General features: G+C 44.4%; 1 protein-coding gene across 1 annotated transcript in view; it reads left to right on the forward strand.

The window, feature by feature from the left end:
- The first annotated feature begins 14764 nt into the window (after positions 1 to 14764).
- FER1L6 (fer-1 like family member 6) overlaps positions 14765 to 17707 on the forward strand; it is an 88462-nt gene continuing 85519 nt past the window's right edge. The window contains exons 1-2 of the mRNA XM_063131329.1: positions 14765 to 14775; positions 15785 to 15867. Coding sequence (XP_062987399.1) covers positions 14765 to 14775; positions 15785 to 15867 — 94 coding nt within the window. The remainder of the gene's footprint in view (positions 14776 to 15784; positions 15868 to 17707) is intronic.

A 17707-nucleotide genomic window follows, 5' to 3' on the forward strand; every position in this document is an offset into this window, starting at 1 on the left:
TCATAGAATAGCAGAGTTGGAAGGGGCCTACAAGGCCATCGAGTCCAACCCCCTGCTCAATACAAGATGTTCCCTTGCTTCGCTTATCTTTTTTTGTTGAGCGTTCATTCCTGTTCTATGCTCTGATTTTTCTTTCCAGCTGTATTTTCCTGCTGGAAACCGTGATCCCAACTCTTTGGGGATTATAAGGGAGCACAATGATAGTCACAACTTCATATAACCAGTCAAATTTGGCTATCTGACATCATGAAGCTAATTTGGAGTGAGGGCAAGGCTTCCTGCCTTTTCATTGCCGTCTTTCTGAATGGATGGATGTGTGTGTTTCTGCTCATGGGAGAGAGAAGTGTAGCCATTGCTTTTGTCACACTAAACAAAAAATTAAGGACATAAATACAGTAGAACAATAGTATTTAATGTACAAGAATAAAGTTAAGATTAACAATAGTGTTGCACTAAAACTGCAATAGTATATTGCACAAAAACAAATGTCTAGCAGAAACAACATAGAATAAAAAGGCCAAACGCGTTTCAACACTTGGGGCCTTGCTAGACGAGGCCTTAGCGTGCTTTGAGGGACGGTTTCCCTGCTGTGCGTCCACATGACGCACAGGGGAATCCGGCCCCAGGCCGCACCGAAGCCTCCCTTAACGCACCATAAGCAAAATTGCTTATGGTGCGCCTTTTCCGCAGCCCCGGCCTGAGGCCGGGGCTGCGGAACGTCTAGCGACTTCCGTAGCTTTTTGTGGCTATTTGCACTCGCGAGTAGCTGCAAAAAGCCACGGATTGGGCACAGTGCTCAGCGCTGTGCCCATCGGGCCGGGGGGCAACATGGGAGAGGGGGAGGGAGGGCTGGCACAAGGCGACGAGGGGGAGGGAGGGCTGGCACAAGGCGACACGGGAGAGGGGGAGGGAGGGCGGGGAAAGAGGGGGCAGGAGGCTTAATTTTAAAAAAAACCCTTACCTTGTCCGCAGTCTTCGGGGCGCATGTGGCCCCTTTAACAAAACAAAAAAAATGGCCGACGCTGCAGGGCTTCCATCGTCCCTGTGCGTTGGCCGTCTAGGAGGCGGGGCGGCGCATGCTAAAGTTAACGTGCCGTCGCCCCGCCTCCCTGCCGGCTTATCCAGCAGGGTCTAGCAAGGCCCTAAGTCTTTGTCAGTAGCCAATGCAGGCTGCTGTATGCTCCCTGGAGATTTAATTGGGCTGACTTTACTATTCCCACAGTTATGTGGTAGAGGGTGTCACTCCCATTTGAAAATAATGCAGGGCCTCAGCCTTTTCAACCCGCCTAGGTTGTGGTCTTTAGATAAATAGCCATAAATGGTGTACCTATGTATACCAGTAGCTGGGGAACATGGGCGGGAGGGTGCTATTGCACTAATGTCCTACTTGTGGGTTTCCTGTGGGCAGATGGTTGACCACTGTTATAAGCGTAATGCTGGACTAGATAAACCCTTGGCCTGATCCAGCATGGCTCGTCTTCTATTCTTATGTTCTCCCATTTGAAGTTCCCCTTGAAAAAATATGAAAGGGGAGAGATTTTTGCAGTTTATTTATTTATTAGTGAGAGTATCCATGAAAGTTAGTGGGAGTATCCATGAAACAAAGTCCTCTGTTTTAGCTTAGTGCATGCTACTCCCATAGGCTAACTTATGGGGCTGCCTATTTAGAAACTAAAGTTGTGAACATTTTCCCAACTGTCAAAATTTGAAAAAAATAAAATAAAACGGAAAAGTAACCGCAAAGCAAATCTGTTTTTGCAGGGGATTCCCTCTGTTTTAGGTTCTCGTCTTTTTATACCATGGCTGTGCTGCTGGCAAATGCTACTGTATCCCAGACTCTGAAGTGATGACAAATGCCAGAGAAGCAGAGCTGTTTGTTTGGTTCAGCCTTTATTTGCTCTAGGGTTGGGCTGAGGCTGGTGAGTAATTTCCATCTGTCAGTACCCACCTCAAAAATCTCACTGGGATCAGCTCACGCTTGAAATACATTCTTTGGGAAACCAAGGAAGAGAATTCCACCACTTTGCAACACACAGTACCTTCATTTTCATACATGCTCAGAAAATCAAATATGGCAGTGGTTAGAGTGACCATATGAAAAGGAGGACAGGGTTAAGCATGTATCCAGTTAATTTCCCCCAATTACATAACTTGTGAAGGCTAGGGTGACCATATGGAAAGGAGGACAGGGCTCCTGTATCTTTAACAGTTATATAGAAAAGGGAATTTCAGCAGGTGTCACTTGTATGCAAGCAGCACCTGGTGAAATTCCCTCTTCATCACAACAGGTAAAGTTGCAGGAGCCCTGCCCACTTTACCGGATACAAAAGATGGCAGGGCTCCTACAGCTTTAACTCTTGTGATGAAGAGGGGATTTCACCAGGTGCTGCATGCCTACAAATGACACCTGCTGAAATTCCTTTTTCTATACAACTGTTAAAGATAGAGAAGCCCTGTCCTCCTTTTCATAGGTTCACCTAGCAGTGGTGCATAACTTCACACATGTGCACACTGCCAGACTTAGGAACTCCTTGCACACACCTATGAGTACGGCTCTACTGTGTCCTCCACAGAAACATTTTTACGTCAGCCTTTAAAACCAGGGACATGAGGCAGGGAAAGAGAAGGCTTTAGAGACCTCTTTTGGATGGCGTGTCTTCTCTATATAAGTCAGCCAAAGATGTCTCTGAAGCCCCCTCTTTCCCTGCTGCATTTGAAATTATTATTTCTCCGCATGTCCAGCTGACTCATATGCTGTGAACATGCTGCAGTCTAGGCAGAATTATAAAACCACAGGCTGTAGCAGGAGAACCACCGAACCAGTTCTGAGCCTGTTGTCCCTCTCCTCTAAGCAACGGCGAAAAGATTCCCATGTGCGTCGGAATGGGAAAAATGTGCCTTCACGTTGTTGGTTGAATCAGTCAAGAGCATCTCTGTGACTGATCAGAATATTTACCAGGGTAAAGCTGGAACATGCTGTTGACGCTGGAAAACACCCAACTGAACTTCCTGAATGTTGTTTAAACAATACACCAACTTCAGAGAAAAATCTCAAGGTATATTAAATGGTATATTAAACACACAGCGAGAGAGACACTGGGCAAAGCAAATGCCTGCAGTGAACTGTTTATTTTTGTTCTATAAATGTTTCTATGTTGTTCAGTTATAATCTCTCTGGTTCCCCTGCTGGTGCATTTCTGGTGCGATGGATGGGTTAATAAAATCCAAGTATCATCGTTAACGTCCAGGTTCATAGGTCTGTTCTTCTCACATATATCCCGCTTCATCTTAAAAATAAATAAAAGTAACTTACTTGAGAAACCTCCAGCTGTTCTTTTTCAGCTAAGAGACGTTTGCTGCAGCTTCGACCCACAAAGAGCCAATGCCTGAGAATGGAGATCACAAGAAAAGAAGCCTGCCTCATGTCGCTACTAGATGGAGTGGGGGGGATCCTTCTGCAGAGGGAAATCAAAAGATGCCCGACATGTTTTAAAAATCCAAAACAAACCTCACTCTGCTCCCTGCCAGAGTGACCTTTTCGCAGAGCTGATACTGTGAAGCAAATTAAAATTCTCATCAAAATTCTCTGCATGTTTTCTACTTAGCCTGCTGTTTTTGGTTTTTCCCTTCCGTTTTATTTTTCCTTTTTGGTTTTTTAAAAAGTCGCTTTGTGTAGTTTCCAAGAATATAGCAAAATGATACATTCATGGGAAAAGGCAAAAGAAAAAGGCAAACCGAGAGAGAAATTTGTCTCATTTAAAGTTGTGTATCAATTTATTCGAAGCAGCCTTTCCACCACTGTGAGTGCCATCAGACGGGAGGAAAATCACGTTTCCTTACCGTCGCTTTCCCCTGGTGAAATTCCCTCTTTATTGCAAAAGTTAAAGCTGCAAGAGCCTTGTCCTCTTTTTTATCTGGTCAAGAGGGCAGGGCTCCTGCAGCTTTAACTGTTGTGATGAAGAGGGAAATTAACCATGTGCTGCATGCATACAAATGGCACCTGCTGAAATTCCCTTTTCTATGCAACTGTTAAAGATACAGGAGCCCTGTCCTCCTTTCTGTATGGTCACCCTAAGCTGTAGTCCAAAATATATGCAGTAACCCGGGTTGGGGAAGGCTGCTCTAGCCTTTAACCTACTTGACTCTGGTCTATGCTGCAGAGAATCTTTATTTTCAGCATAGTCCTTGCCTCCCACTGCTCCCAAAACAAACACACACAATTCTTTGGGGGACCAGAAAAACGTGGACCAGAAACCACTTCCTAACATGGAATGGGGAACATATGGCCCTCCGATATTGTTGGACCACAGCTTCCATCATCCCTGACCATATTGACTGGAGCTAATGGGAGCTGGATTCCAACAACTGGTTCTCCAGCGTTGACGAAGAGTAACAGTGGTCCCAGGAACAGCCTTTTGTAACAACAAAAGGAAACAAGGATGTAGGAATTGCTTGTGGTCCGAACACCTTGTGCTATCATTAGGGAGTTGAGCTGGAGTCGTTTTTCAATCCAGTGGGAACGCCTCTTCATGCGTAAGCCTTCTAATTTCACAGCCCTGAAAAATATCTTATGACTTGTGGCTAGATGTAGTTCCCACCTAAAGTTATCATGATGTCCAAATGAAACACCTCCTTTGTAAACAGAGCATGGTTTCTATTCAACGTTTGTATGCATATATTTCAAAACGGGTGGAAGAATTAAAGAAAGGAGTGAGATACTTGTACATCTTTGCTAGATGTGCAGTGGGATGGGTTAATAATGCCTTATTCCGTTTTTTACAAGGAGCATAAGCTACCTGGGAGGTACCATGGATATGTTTGTATGATTCAAGCAATTTAAGGCCCTCTTCTTCAAGGGTTTGGGGACAGGGACAAAGAAATATAGGGGGAACTTCAAGGCCTTGCTCTTCCTTTTGCAGTTTCTTGATCTTTAAACCAGACTTGGACTGGACAGCTCTTAGGCATTATAAAAAAAGGAATTGAGAATAAAACTGCCAGTATCATACTGCCTTTATACAAATCTATGGTGCAACCACACTTAGAATACTATGTATAGTTAAAACCTAAAAAAAGATATTGTAGAGCTGGAAAAAGTGCCGAAAAGGGCAACTAAAACAATTAAAGGGCTGGAGCATCTCCCGTACGAGGGAAGGTTACATCAAATGGAATTGTTTAGCTTGGAAAAAATGAGACTAAGGGGAGACATGATCGAGGTGTACAAAATTATGCAGGGTGTGGAGAATGTGACAGGGAGTCATTTTTCTCCCTCTCTCAAAATACTAGAACCCAGGGTCATCCCATGAAACTGATTGGTGGGAGATTCAGGACAAATAAAAGGAAGTACTTCTTCACACAGCACATGGCTAAACTCTGGAATTCACTACCACAAGATGTAATGATGGCCATCAATTTGGATGGCTTTAAAGGGGGGTTGAATAAATTCCTGGAGGAGAAGGCTATCGATAGCTACTAGCCCTGATGGTTATGTGCAACCTCCAGTATCTGAGGCAGTAAGCCTGTGTTGCACCAATTGCTGGGGAACATGGGTGGGAGGATGCTGTTGCACCATGTCCTGCTTTGTTGGTCCCTGGTCGACAGCTGGTTGGCCACTGTGTGAACAGAGTGCTGGACTAGATGGACCCTCGGTCTGATCCAGCATGGTTCTTCTTATGTTCTTAAATAGAGGATGCCTTTAAATGGAGAACTGTCCTCTGACTTTCCTTGAAGAATATGACTATCATCTATAAAGTAGGACAGATGGCCACCTTATTCGACATGGGAATAAAACTAGGCTGATTTATGATATGGAGCATTTATATGGTTGCAAGTGTTCAAAAGTAGATTCATGTGTCTCATCTCATTAATTCTTACAACATTCCTGTAAGGTAGACTAGTATTATTACCCCCCATATTGCAGATGTGGGTGGAGGACGGAGCCTGAGAGATAATGGCTTGCTTAAATCCTTCTGCTGAGTTCATGAGTGATGTTAGATTTGAATTAATCATCAACTAATGCTGGTTGATTGTTTCCCCCCCACAAAAGGAGAAGTTCATTTTCAATCAAGAGAACTCCATACTAATTATACTTGGAAAGGAGGGAGAAATAAAGGCTTACAAATCATCCTCTGAGTTGATAATATGAGCACATTTGATTAGTATAATTATTGTATGATGAACCTTTTGGATCTTTGGAATTGCCATCATTGTTCACTCTTTACAGAAAACCCAGAGAACATCATTGCCAAATAATTCTATCCCTGTGCTTTTCCTGTGTTTTCAGACTTAATTTGTGGGCACGGCAGAGGGAAAGAAAACTCAATTGTGATGTCAGTTTTTTCAATGAGGAAGGCAAAGTTCTATTGAAGTTTTTAAGGGCTGGAGTGCCTTTAATTAAAAGTTTCCATTTTCAGTTTCTACCCGTTATTGCTTCCTGTTCAGCATGCCTGTGGGATTAGCTGTGAATTACTCTTTAATTAAGCCCTCTTTAAACATTTAACACATATGAAGAAGTTCTATTTGATGAGCAGGACTGGGCTGCTGGCCCCATCTCCACTGTTTCTCAACTCAGCTGCCTCAACATCTACATAGGTGTCCTGATCATATGGAGGCCCTATATGTGAGCAGCTGCCCCCTCTTCAGATGTCTGTGCTCAATGCATGGACATCAGGGGGCGGGGCTATATTGCCTGTACAGTGCCAGGGGCGGGGCCAGCAGTGCAAGGGGAATAAGAAGGGGGCTTCAGTCAGCTTTTGTTTCCCTTGTGTATGGTGGCGGGCAGTTTTAACTGCTTGCTTGCTTTCATTTTCTTTTCTTTCTTTTAGAGTGAAAAGGTGCTGTTTCACTCTAAACGAAATAAATAAATAAATGAAAACCTTGAACTGAAGCAAGGAGAAAGCTACTAACTCATGATGCAGGACTTTTCTGTTGAATAGGACATGTATGTAGACATTAGGGATGAGAGAGTTGTGTGCTATCTCCAGTATTCGAGGCAGTAAGCCTGTGTGACCAGTTGCTGGGGAACATGGGTGGGAGAGTGCTGTTGCACCATGTCCTGCTTGTTCATCCCTGGCCGATGGCTGGTTGGCCACTGTGTGAACAGAGTGCTGGACTAGATGGACCCTTGGTCTTATCCAGCATGGCACCTCTTATATTCTTAGAGTTGGAACAGAACTTGGGAGGCCTGGATTCTAGTCCTCACTTGGTCATGGAGCTCACTAAGTGACCTTGGGCCACTCACTGACCAAACTTGCACAACTTAATAACCCATGATGGAGTGTTAACCACCCCTGCACATGCTGACTGATTAATTACCCTCTCCATGTGTGGTTTGTTGCGACGTCTGAACCCGGCAAAGATGGGTGGCTGGTGTGGTTAACAAATCACCCAGAATCCTTGGACTCTTGTAGAGTTACTGGGTGGTTTGTTGATCACCTGAGACACCCATCCTCACCAGGTTTGGACATCACGACAACCCACACTCAGCGAGATAATTAGGGAAATCAGCCATATGTAACGGGAATGTGTGGGGTTGGCTAACAAGCCACTGTGGCTTACTAAGCATCTATGTATCATGTGAACCAGCTTATTGGCCCCGTTCAGAAGACACTTAAACTACGGCTTTAATCACAGTGAATAAGGCTTTTTGCTTTATTCACTGTGGTTAAAGCTGTGGTTTAAGGTCTTCTGAACAAGGCCATTGATTTTTAGCCTAACCTACTTCACAGGGCTGTTGTGAGGATAATGTAGTACTACAATAAGTGCTGTGTGGAACGACCATTCTATTACAGAAAAGCAGTGTGCCTCAGTGTGCCTCATTGTGTGGAAGCAACCTTTGCATTGCGTTGTGAAGTATCACAACCTGGAGTGTTCTCACCTCCAATTTTTGCACCTAATATTTGTAAAGCTGAGCCATGGAAATCTAATGTTTGCACAAGCAGCATGTTTCTTCGTTCTGGGATAGTGTTTGCAGATCTGACTAACCCATCACTTAGAAGTAAATAAATCTCACTACACAGATATGAGGTGGAGAATATGTCCAGAATGTAAAAGACAAGTACTGGGAGGAAAAAAATCACAAGGGAAATGGAGCCCTCAGGGAGCAGTCCACAAGCCCACAGGTAAAGCCAAAAGATACTTCGGGATTATTTGATTATTTTGTAAAAAAAATGTGTTGCTTGTTAGGATTACAGTCCTCTATATACTTGTTTTTATTTATTTAACTGCTCTCTGGGCGCTTCACAACAATTTGTGTTATGTTGGGATATTTGGGAGTAGGCTCCATCAAACTCAGTAGGACTTCCAAGTGAACATGCACAGGATTTGGCTGTATCCTAACTACATTTATTGGGCCTGTTCAGAAGACACACTAAACTATGGTTAGGCCACTATCCCTTTTGCAGCAAATAGTGAGTGTGTTTAACCCTGGTTATGTCTCTACCATGGTTAGGAATGGTTCACATGGCATGCTAAGCCATAATGTTTAGCTCAAAATGCTTAACCACCATGGCTTAGCATGTCATCTGAACAGGGTCATTGCTTCATTATTATTATTTATTTATTTATTTATTTATTTATTTATTTATTTATTTATATAGCACCATCTATGTACATGGTGCTGTACAGCGTAAAACAGTAAATAGCAAGACCCTGCCGCATAGGCTTATGTTCTATTAAAATCATAGTAGAGCGATAAGGAGGGGAAGAGAATGCAAACAGGCACTGGGTAGGGTAAACAGGCGCAGGGTAGGGTAAAACTAACAGTATAACAGTATAAAGTCCAAACAGCATCAAGTTGTAAAAGCTTTAGGAAAAAGAAAAGTTTTTAGCTGAGCTTTAAAAGCTGCGATTGAACTTGTGGATCTCAGATGTTCTGGAAGAGCGTTCCAGGCGTAAAGGGCAGCAGAAGAAAATGGGCGAAGCCGAGCAAGGGAAGTAGAGACCCTTGGGCAGGCGAGAAGCATGGCATCAGAGGAGCGAAGAGCACGAGCGGGGCAATAGTGTGAAATGAGAGAGGAGAGATAGGAAGGAGCTAGACCGTGAAAAGCTTTGAAGGTCAACAGGAGAAGTTCAGTTCAGTACTTATTTTCCCACTGTGGTCTTGGTCCGGAGATCCGAAAAGACCATCAGTGCCATCAGCTCTGCTTTATTATCTGATCTGTAGGCTTGCGTCGCTCCTGTTAGACTGAGGCATGTCTGTTTAAATGTGGAATATGCACTGAATTGGTATTACTGAGAAATGGATCTCAGAATGTTGCTAACATGTATCAAATGTTGAATTCTGCATATGTTGATATTTGATAAGTGGCGTGTTGATTAAAAAAGTATAAACTATGACATTTAGAAATGGACATGCATGTTCTTGTAAGGATCTTCTTCTTCTCCTTCTTCTTTGAAAGTTTCATAAATTATGTTGCCTATTGAACTTCAGTGTATTCAGGCTCCACAGAGGGGTTGGTAACATAAGTTAATTAAACTGGAGATATATATATATATATATATATATATATATATATATATATATATATATCACTGCAGGGCCCCGGAAAAAATATGCCTTCTAGTCCAGCCTTCCAGCCGGCTGGGGATGATAGGGGTTCTGGTCCAACACTGGCAGGGCATCCGTTTAGGGAATACTGTTCTAATCCAGGGCAGGATCTACACAACCACTTTAAAATGGCTTATAACAGTAGTGACAACTGTTGGGACCCAGGACACACTCCAGATACAGTTTTCAAACCGTTTTCAAAGTGTTATATCCTGCCTGGTGTAGATCTGGTCCAAGTGAAGAAAGGGAGAAGGAAGTCTGGGTAATTAGGTTAATTTGCTGTGCCTGAATATAACACCTATTATTTCTCAGGGCATGATGTTGTAGTTCCCTTCATTTGGCTCATTTCCTATTGTACCACAAACCTCTTGCTCATCTATCATAGAAACATTTCTCTACCCCCCCCCACATTCTTTTCGATGGGATTTAGGCACAACTGGTAAGCCACGTTCTCTGCAGGGAAGAGCTGAATTGTGTGAACACTATATAAGTAACAAGCAAGTCCGTTTATTTCACATGTAAGCATATTTGCTTAATTATTGCTTATTGTGCATCATTAATTCGGCTTTTCCTAAAGAGGAGGGCCAAGGAACCATTGCACTGCCTCCCCATAGTCATTCACAGGCTTGGTTCATACATAATGCTAACCCACGTTATGGGTCTTATTCAGGCCCTCTATGACTCTTGAGTTCACTAGGCTAAACAATTGCCGTATGCTCTCAAGCCTACTTTTGAAATCACAAGGGCCAGAAGTTTTGTTTCAAAACAGAATTGCAGAATATATACAGTGCTGGCTTTAGGTATGCATCCATTTCAACGAATTGTGTCTTTTTATATATTCAGTGGAGCCACTTCACACATTACAATTGTTAGGGGTACACCTGAAAATGTAAAAGTGTGAATGTAACAGGCATGTGCATCATGCTGGTACTATCATCAAAGAGCCATGATTGGCTATAGTTTCCTGTTGAGGATCCTCTTGGTGGCAAACCAGATTTTTGTTTCCATAATGGGTGAAGTGGTTGGCTATAATTTGATTCTCCATTGGGAGCAAGATTTAATATCATCCAGTTTTCAGCCATCCTTATGGAGAATGGCTGGGAATCTCTGTACATAGCAGTAGAAAGTAGCAATGAGACATAAGCAGATCCCTCTTATTGTAGGATATCCATTGTATTTTGTGTGTTTTTGATTTACACTGCTTCCAGCCCATTTGGACTTGACTTTTGGCTAAATCTGGATGGTGGTTTAGATCCAGACTTAGGCCAGATCTACACGAAGAAGGATATAACACTTTGAAAATGGTTTGAAAACTGTATATGGAGTGCGTCCTGGGCTCAAACAGTTGTCAAAACTGTTATAAACCATTATAAAGAGTTGATTGAGTTCTTTGATGTGTCTAATTGTGCATTTGTACTTGCAAACAATGACCCAAGTGTGGTTCACACGTGCATGGCATCGCTTGATTTCCCTACACTTGACCACTAGCAGCTGGTTGTGTGAACCATCTATCCTGAAAAGCGTTGTGCTTGTAGGGAGGTGGGTGAGAAGTGATTGCAATGTTCTGACTGTGATCTGAGATGGTCTATTTGCATGTGCAAATCCTCGCTGGATGTCACAGTCATCAAGTGATGGCAAACCCTCATGGGATATTGTAGTCATCAAGTGATAGGCAACCATGTGCAAACCAGCTCTTAGCTCGTTGGCTGGCCTTAAGCACAGTATTTCTTCCTTGACGTGACAGGCCAACATGGCTGTAGCCAGATATTTTGTGGTGGGTGGGTTCCATTGGGGAGGAGGCTTCACAAGACATTTTGCCATATGAGGCAAAAGAGTAACATGATACGTCTCCCCCTTTCTATACATAAAAACCAACTGGTAGACCCAGAGGGGGATCTTTCTTAAACACTGCTAATGGGACAGTATCTTCCACCATACATAAAGCAGCAGGCTAGCTATGGGTACACAGGCCAGGCCAAGTGGTCCACAGCTCTCTCTTCCAATATCTGTGACTGCCTGTCTCTGCCTAATGGTAGGGCTGGCCCTGGGATTTCAGGAGTCCATATAAATATAAACTAATCAGGGCAGGTAACTACAGGTTTGGAGCAGGCTCAGTTCTTGCTGAGCATGTGGATAAAATTCTGCCTACAATTTTTTCCCATGTGAAAAGGGTAGAGGCAGGCCTGCTCCGAGGTATCTAGAGAGGCCTGCCGAATTCCTGAGAGAGGGTGGGCAAACTCCCATGAGAGGTGGGCCGGCTTCTCATAGGAGCCCCACGGCTGGGGAACAAGGCAGGACCAGCGGCTAAGCAAGCAAGGGAGGGAGTGGCCAAGCAGATAGGGTGAGCCAGCCATAGCTGCAGCCACCCACAGTAAAAACAAGCCGTGGGCCCTTCTGGCAGCGGTGGGTGAGGAGAACGGTGGGATTCACTGCTCTCCCTGCTCCGCCGCCTGGCGCTATTATCAGGGCTGGTCCTGGCTAGAAGCTTACTTTTTAGGAAGCTAGCAGGAAAAAAAATCTGGCAGCCTGGAATACGCTTGAGGAATCTTGACCATCCCAGTGACCATATTCCTGCAAGCTGTGGGCAGAATGGTCTCTTTGAATGGTCTCTTCTTGCTGCAGACCCGCGGCAGGGTTTACTCATCCTTGCTGCACAAAGATCTTGCTTAAACCTCCTTTCACAATTTCAATCGTTAGCGTGCGTCTTTTCATGCAAAACAGATTAGCCAAACATTGTTGTCAAGTCTGTCAAAAGAGGAGGGGGTTGTGATGCATTTAATCAGGTCACTTGTCATAAACATGGCATTTTGTTCTGCAAATGTGCTTTCAACTGCTTGAAAATGAAAACATTCAGGGGAATCAACACCTTTGATTGGCAATTTGACTATTTGCACCCTGCCATCTCGGCTGTGGGTGGATTAGATATTAATGGTATATTATGGAAAACAACTCCATACGGATACTGCCAACCCATTAAGCTCTTACATGTTTTTTTATGAAAACAGATTCCTTAAGATCATGCTGTGAACAATGCAGCCCACAGCAGGAGTGAAAGAAACCTTAATTTGTGTTCTTATTACCAGAGGACAGTGGCACAGCTGGGGCCGGAGCTTGGAGCCAAAGTTCAGGGCTCTGCAGCCCAGGGAGTCCCCAAATGTCCACCGGTGGTCATGCTGGTGCTGTGACTGAAGTGGGTCTGAAAGCAGAACTGCACGTGCTCAGAGTGCATTTTTCTCCCTCTCTCAAAATACTAGAACCCAGTGGAGTCATCCCATGAAGCTGATTAGTGAGAGATTCAGGACAAATAAAAGGAAGAACTTCTTTACACATCACATAATCAAGCTATGGAATTTGACCCTACACAATGTAGTGTTGGCCACCAGTTTGGATGGTTTTAAAAGGGGATTGGACAAATTCCTGGAGGAGAAGGCCATCAATGGCTCTAGTCCTGATAGCTATGAGCTACCTCCAGTAGCAGAAGCAGTAAGCCTATATACATGAGTTACTGGGGAACATGGGTGGGAGGCTGTTGTTGCACTAATGTCCTGCTTGTGGGGTCCTGGTTGAGAACTGATTGGCCACTTTATGACTGAAATGCTGGATTAGATGGACCCTTGGTCTGATCCAGCATGGTTCTTCTTATGTTCTTATATAGTGAAAATCAGGGTTGGCAAACTTTTTGCTTTTGCTCCAACGTAGGGATGGGCAACTCCAAAATATTTTGTTCTAACAGCAAAGTTGTTTGCTCTAACACAGAGCTGAGTAACCCAGAATCCTTTGAACTCCCCTCCTGAAATCAGGGAACAATATTTGATTCTGCTGTGTTTCTTTTCCTTTCCTCCTATCAATTTCTATCCCCATGGTCGCCCATTTTCATCAGAACCCAAGCCTCCTTGGTCACATAGGGTTGGATCCAGATTTATGCTGGATCAACTGCACTGGTGGGAGTAGACTTTCCCACCCCCTCCTTTCCATGGCAGCATCTCTCCAGTCCCCTGAAAATGCCATACAGAGATCTGCTGAATGGGGTGAACGGTAGTGTTTGTGGAGGACGGGGCACCGGGATCTCCAAAAATCAGGCAGACATACTTTCTGCAAGTGGAGCACTTCTTCTTGTGGAAGGCAGATCTGGGAACCAACCCAATGTCTTCCAATCCCCTGCTCTATCATTTAACTAGCACCACTTAGCCACTTAATTTGGCAAATGCTAGTCTACAACTATCTCTGTCTATTCTTCTAGTTAGACCTATTAAAATGATAGATGTGTGTGTGGCTGTTTCTACACCAGCCTGAAAATCTGGGCTGGTCATGGTCTAGTCCCTGTGCGTTCAAATGATACATAGGGACTCCTGGGAGGAAGGAGGGATGAGAACGGATTTTCTCAAGGATAAGTACTCCCTGGGAATCATAGAATCATAGAATAGCAGAGTTGGAAGGGGCCTATGAGGCCATAGAGTCCAACCCCTTGCTCAATGCAAGAACCCACTCTAAAGCATACCTGACAGATGGTTGTCCAGCTGCCTCTTGAAGGCCTCTAGTGTGGGAGAGCCCACAACCTCCCTAGGTAACTGGTTCCATAGTCTTACTGCTCTAACAGTCAGGAAGTTTTTCCTGATGTCCAGCCGGAATCTAGCTTCCTGTAACTTGAGCCCATTATTCCATGTTCTGCACTCTGGGAGAATCGAGAAGAGATCCTGGCCCTCCTCTGTGTGACAACCTTTCAAGAAAACCCAGTTCTTCCCGCAGTCTCAGGATCATCAGGTGTGGCTGCCTGTCTGGGCAAGGAGAAATTGGGGTGGGGGGAGTGGAGTAGTGGTTTAAACTTAAATTTCATTGGAGTGCACGTGTGTTCAGCTCCTTAAAAAAAGTGGTGCAACACCCTTCTTCCTCCTGGGATGTCGCACCCGCATGTGAACTAAGGGGAGGATCTTGTGAGATCCTCCCCCTCCCTCTTCACCGGTATGGTGTAGAAAGGGCCTTAGTGTGTGTGTGTGTGTGTGTGTGTGTGTGTGTGCACACACCAAATGATGCTTCAGTATTCTCTTTCCTGGAGTGGTGCCAGTCAATCAGGGATCATGTAGTCATTTGTGATGATGCCATCATGATGATGTCATCGAGGGCAAACCAAGCCAATTCAGAGCAGTGGCAATGCTTCTTGTATTTCACCACCGTCACTCTGAATGGGGGATGAGCAAGGGGATGTAGCTGCCACCTGAATGGATGTCTGGAGGGTAAGGGCCCGAAGTATTCTGCGTGATATGCTCCACCCATTTAGTTTTTTGTTGGTTTCTGCCTCCGCTATGCAAACCACTGATGGCCAACCATGTCAAGGAGCCACTCCTCTGTAGGGTGACCATATGGAAAGGAGGACAGGGCTCCTTTATCTTCAACAGTTCTATAGAAAAGGGAGTTTCAGCAGGTGTCATTCGTAGGCACGCAGCACCTGGTGAAAGTCCCTTTTCATCACAAGAGTTAAAGGTGCAGAGGCCCTGCCCTCTTTTCTATCTGGTCATGTGGGCAGGGCTCCTGCAGGTTTAACTGTTGTGATGAAGAGGGAATGTGTACAGAATCATACATATACCGTGCCCTACGCAAATGTAATATCTTTACAATAAATTTACTTCCAAACATAGAGTAAGCAGAGTTTTTTTAGTACAGAATTGGGCACCATATTCTTATGTAATCACAAACACATTCTTCAAGTGTGGAGTTTTATATAGCCCAAACAACATCCTCCTCACATAACAGGAGAACTTGAAAGTTTGCAGAAATACATCCTCATTCTCTCTCTCTCTCTCTCTCTCTCTCACACACACACACACACACACACGCACACACACCCCTTTAGATAAAGAAGCCTAAGGGGTGGAAGCAGGTGGTGGTACAAAAAATGCCTAATGAAGGTTGAGCATGGTCAATGGCTGCAGAATGCTGGCTGAGTGTTGCAGGGGAAAGAAAAATGGGATTAGAACAGGAATGGAATGGAGCTCCCTGGAAGAGGGTACAGCTGGACCTGGGAGGGTGCTATTACACACATGTCCTCCTTTTGGGCTTCCTATAGGCAGCTGGTTGGCCACTGTGTGAACAGAACGCTGGACAAGATGGACCCTTGGTCTCATCCAGCATGGCTCTTCTTCTGGTCCTATGACTGACTGCAACAAGTGCAACATGAACAGCATCATTCCACACCGTAACATTTTGTTGCAGATTCCACTGTGAGTTTATTTTTATATTTTGCAGAAAAGGGCTGTTTTCTGGAATAAAGCTGAAGAAGAAGAAGAAAGGAGACAAGGGGTTAACGATTGCAAACAAAGGAGCACTGGGTAAGACCTATTAGTTTAACATTACAGCTGGTTAGGATGGAGAGTAAGCATGAAATGACGTCATGCCCTATGGCACAGAGCAATTGCTTTAGTTGAACCTCCAAAATAAGTGATAAAGTGAGGAATAGCATGTCTGCCCTGATGAAACATGAATCCTGGCTAGGGTGTTTCCAGTGGAGTGCTTTTTCTACCAATATTCAGATCATAGAGTCAAAGTGACTCATACCTGTACACCACCTGGGGGCTGTTTGATTTTTTAATGCTGATTTCCCAAGCTCTTTCCTCTGCCATGAACTTACTAGGTGGCCTTAGGCAAGCCGCTCATTCTCAGCTTCAGCCCCCCAATCTGCAATAAGGGGTGAGTGGAATAATGCTACTGTCCTACCTTACAGGGATGTTGCAGCTATATAATTCTTGTGAAGAGCTTTGAACATTTGAAAACGCTCCAAGTACTATGATTCTTTTTAAAAAACGGTGCTAGTTTATGGTGAGTTGCGTGTGAAGCCAGCAGTGTGGGAGTTGCTTCTGAGTGTTGCAATCCCACACCCCACAGGTGAATACTGTGATTTATGTGGATGTGGCCAGTCATGTGGAAAAGGTTGTGCATCCCTGCTCTAGGCTCAAGTTTCTGGAAATTTGCTGTGGATATTCAGAGAAGACGGATATTCACTCCGCACATGATAAGTCTCCTTCGTCTCTTCTGTGCTCCTCTTGAATGCAGGCAAATCCATTTGAGGTCTTAGATTGGCCTCGTGGGCACTCTGTGAAAATACAGGAAGTGGTTTAGTGACCTTTCTTTATGAATTCAAACTTGATAAAACAATCCTGTTTGAAGCTGTTCAAATCTTCAGGCCTTAGAGGCAAGCTTCATGTTGTGCTAATCGCATAGCATATAGCTGAGGCTTAAATCTTTTTTTAGTTTTTGGGTAAGCGTGTGCAGCCCTGATTTGGATTGGAACCACTGTGCTCCAGGAAGGGAAGACTAAACCTTTCCCCCCTCATTCCCACCCCTCCCTGCACATTATGATCCCTCCCACTTCATCCCCATGCGGGGCATGTGTGCATGGAAAGTCTTCCGTTGGCTCCTATGGAAGGCTTTTCCAAGTCTAATTGTTGCATGTGGTGGTGGGGGTGACCAACTGTCAGGATTTCTCCAGATTTGTCCAGGTTTTTGTTCTATCCTGGGTGTCAGGGGGTATTTTCTATAATTTTCTATAATTAGGGTGACCCTATGAAAAGGAGGACAGGGCTCCTGTATCTTTAATAGTTGCATAGAAAAGGGAATTTCAGCAGGTGTCATTTGTATATATGGAGAACCTGGTGAAATTCCCTCTTCATCACACCAGTGATGAAGGGCAGTGACACACCTGCAGGAGCTATACTAGACTGACCAGATATAAAAGAGGGCAGGGCACCTGCAGCTTTAACTGTTGTGAAGAAGAGGAAATTTCACCAGGTTCCCCATATATACAAATGATACCTGCTGAAACTCCCCTTTCAATACAATTGTTAAAGATACAGGAGCCCTGTCCTCCTTTTCATATGGTCACCCTACTATAATGTCCGGGAATTACATGCTTTCCTCTGTAAGGCTCCAATTGGAGGAGAGGAGAGGAAAACACGCTTTCTGGAGGCCCAGAAATTGCACTTTCCCACACCCACTCCACTGCTCCAATCAGTACCTTAAAGGGGGAAGCATAATCATTCCTGGACATTATATAAAAAGCCCCAATTGGAGCAATGGGGGTGGGTGGGGTGGGAGTGATACTCTTTCCCCTCCTCTGCTGCAATTGGGGGCTTTGTCTGTATGCATATGTGTTGATTTGTGTATCTATGAATA

Source organism: Elgaria multicarinata, chromosome 7, assembly GCF_023053635.1.
Source record: "Elgaria multicarinata webbii isolate HBS135686 ecotype San Diego chromosome 7, rElgMul1.1.pri, whole genome shotgun sequence".
Classification (NCBI taxonomy): domain Eukaryota; kingdom Metazoa; phylum Chordata; class Lepidosauria; order Squamata; family Anguidae; genus Elgaria; species Elgaria multicarinata.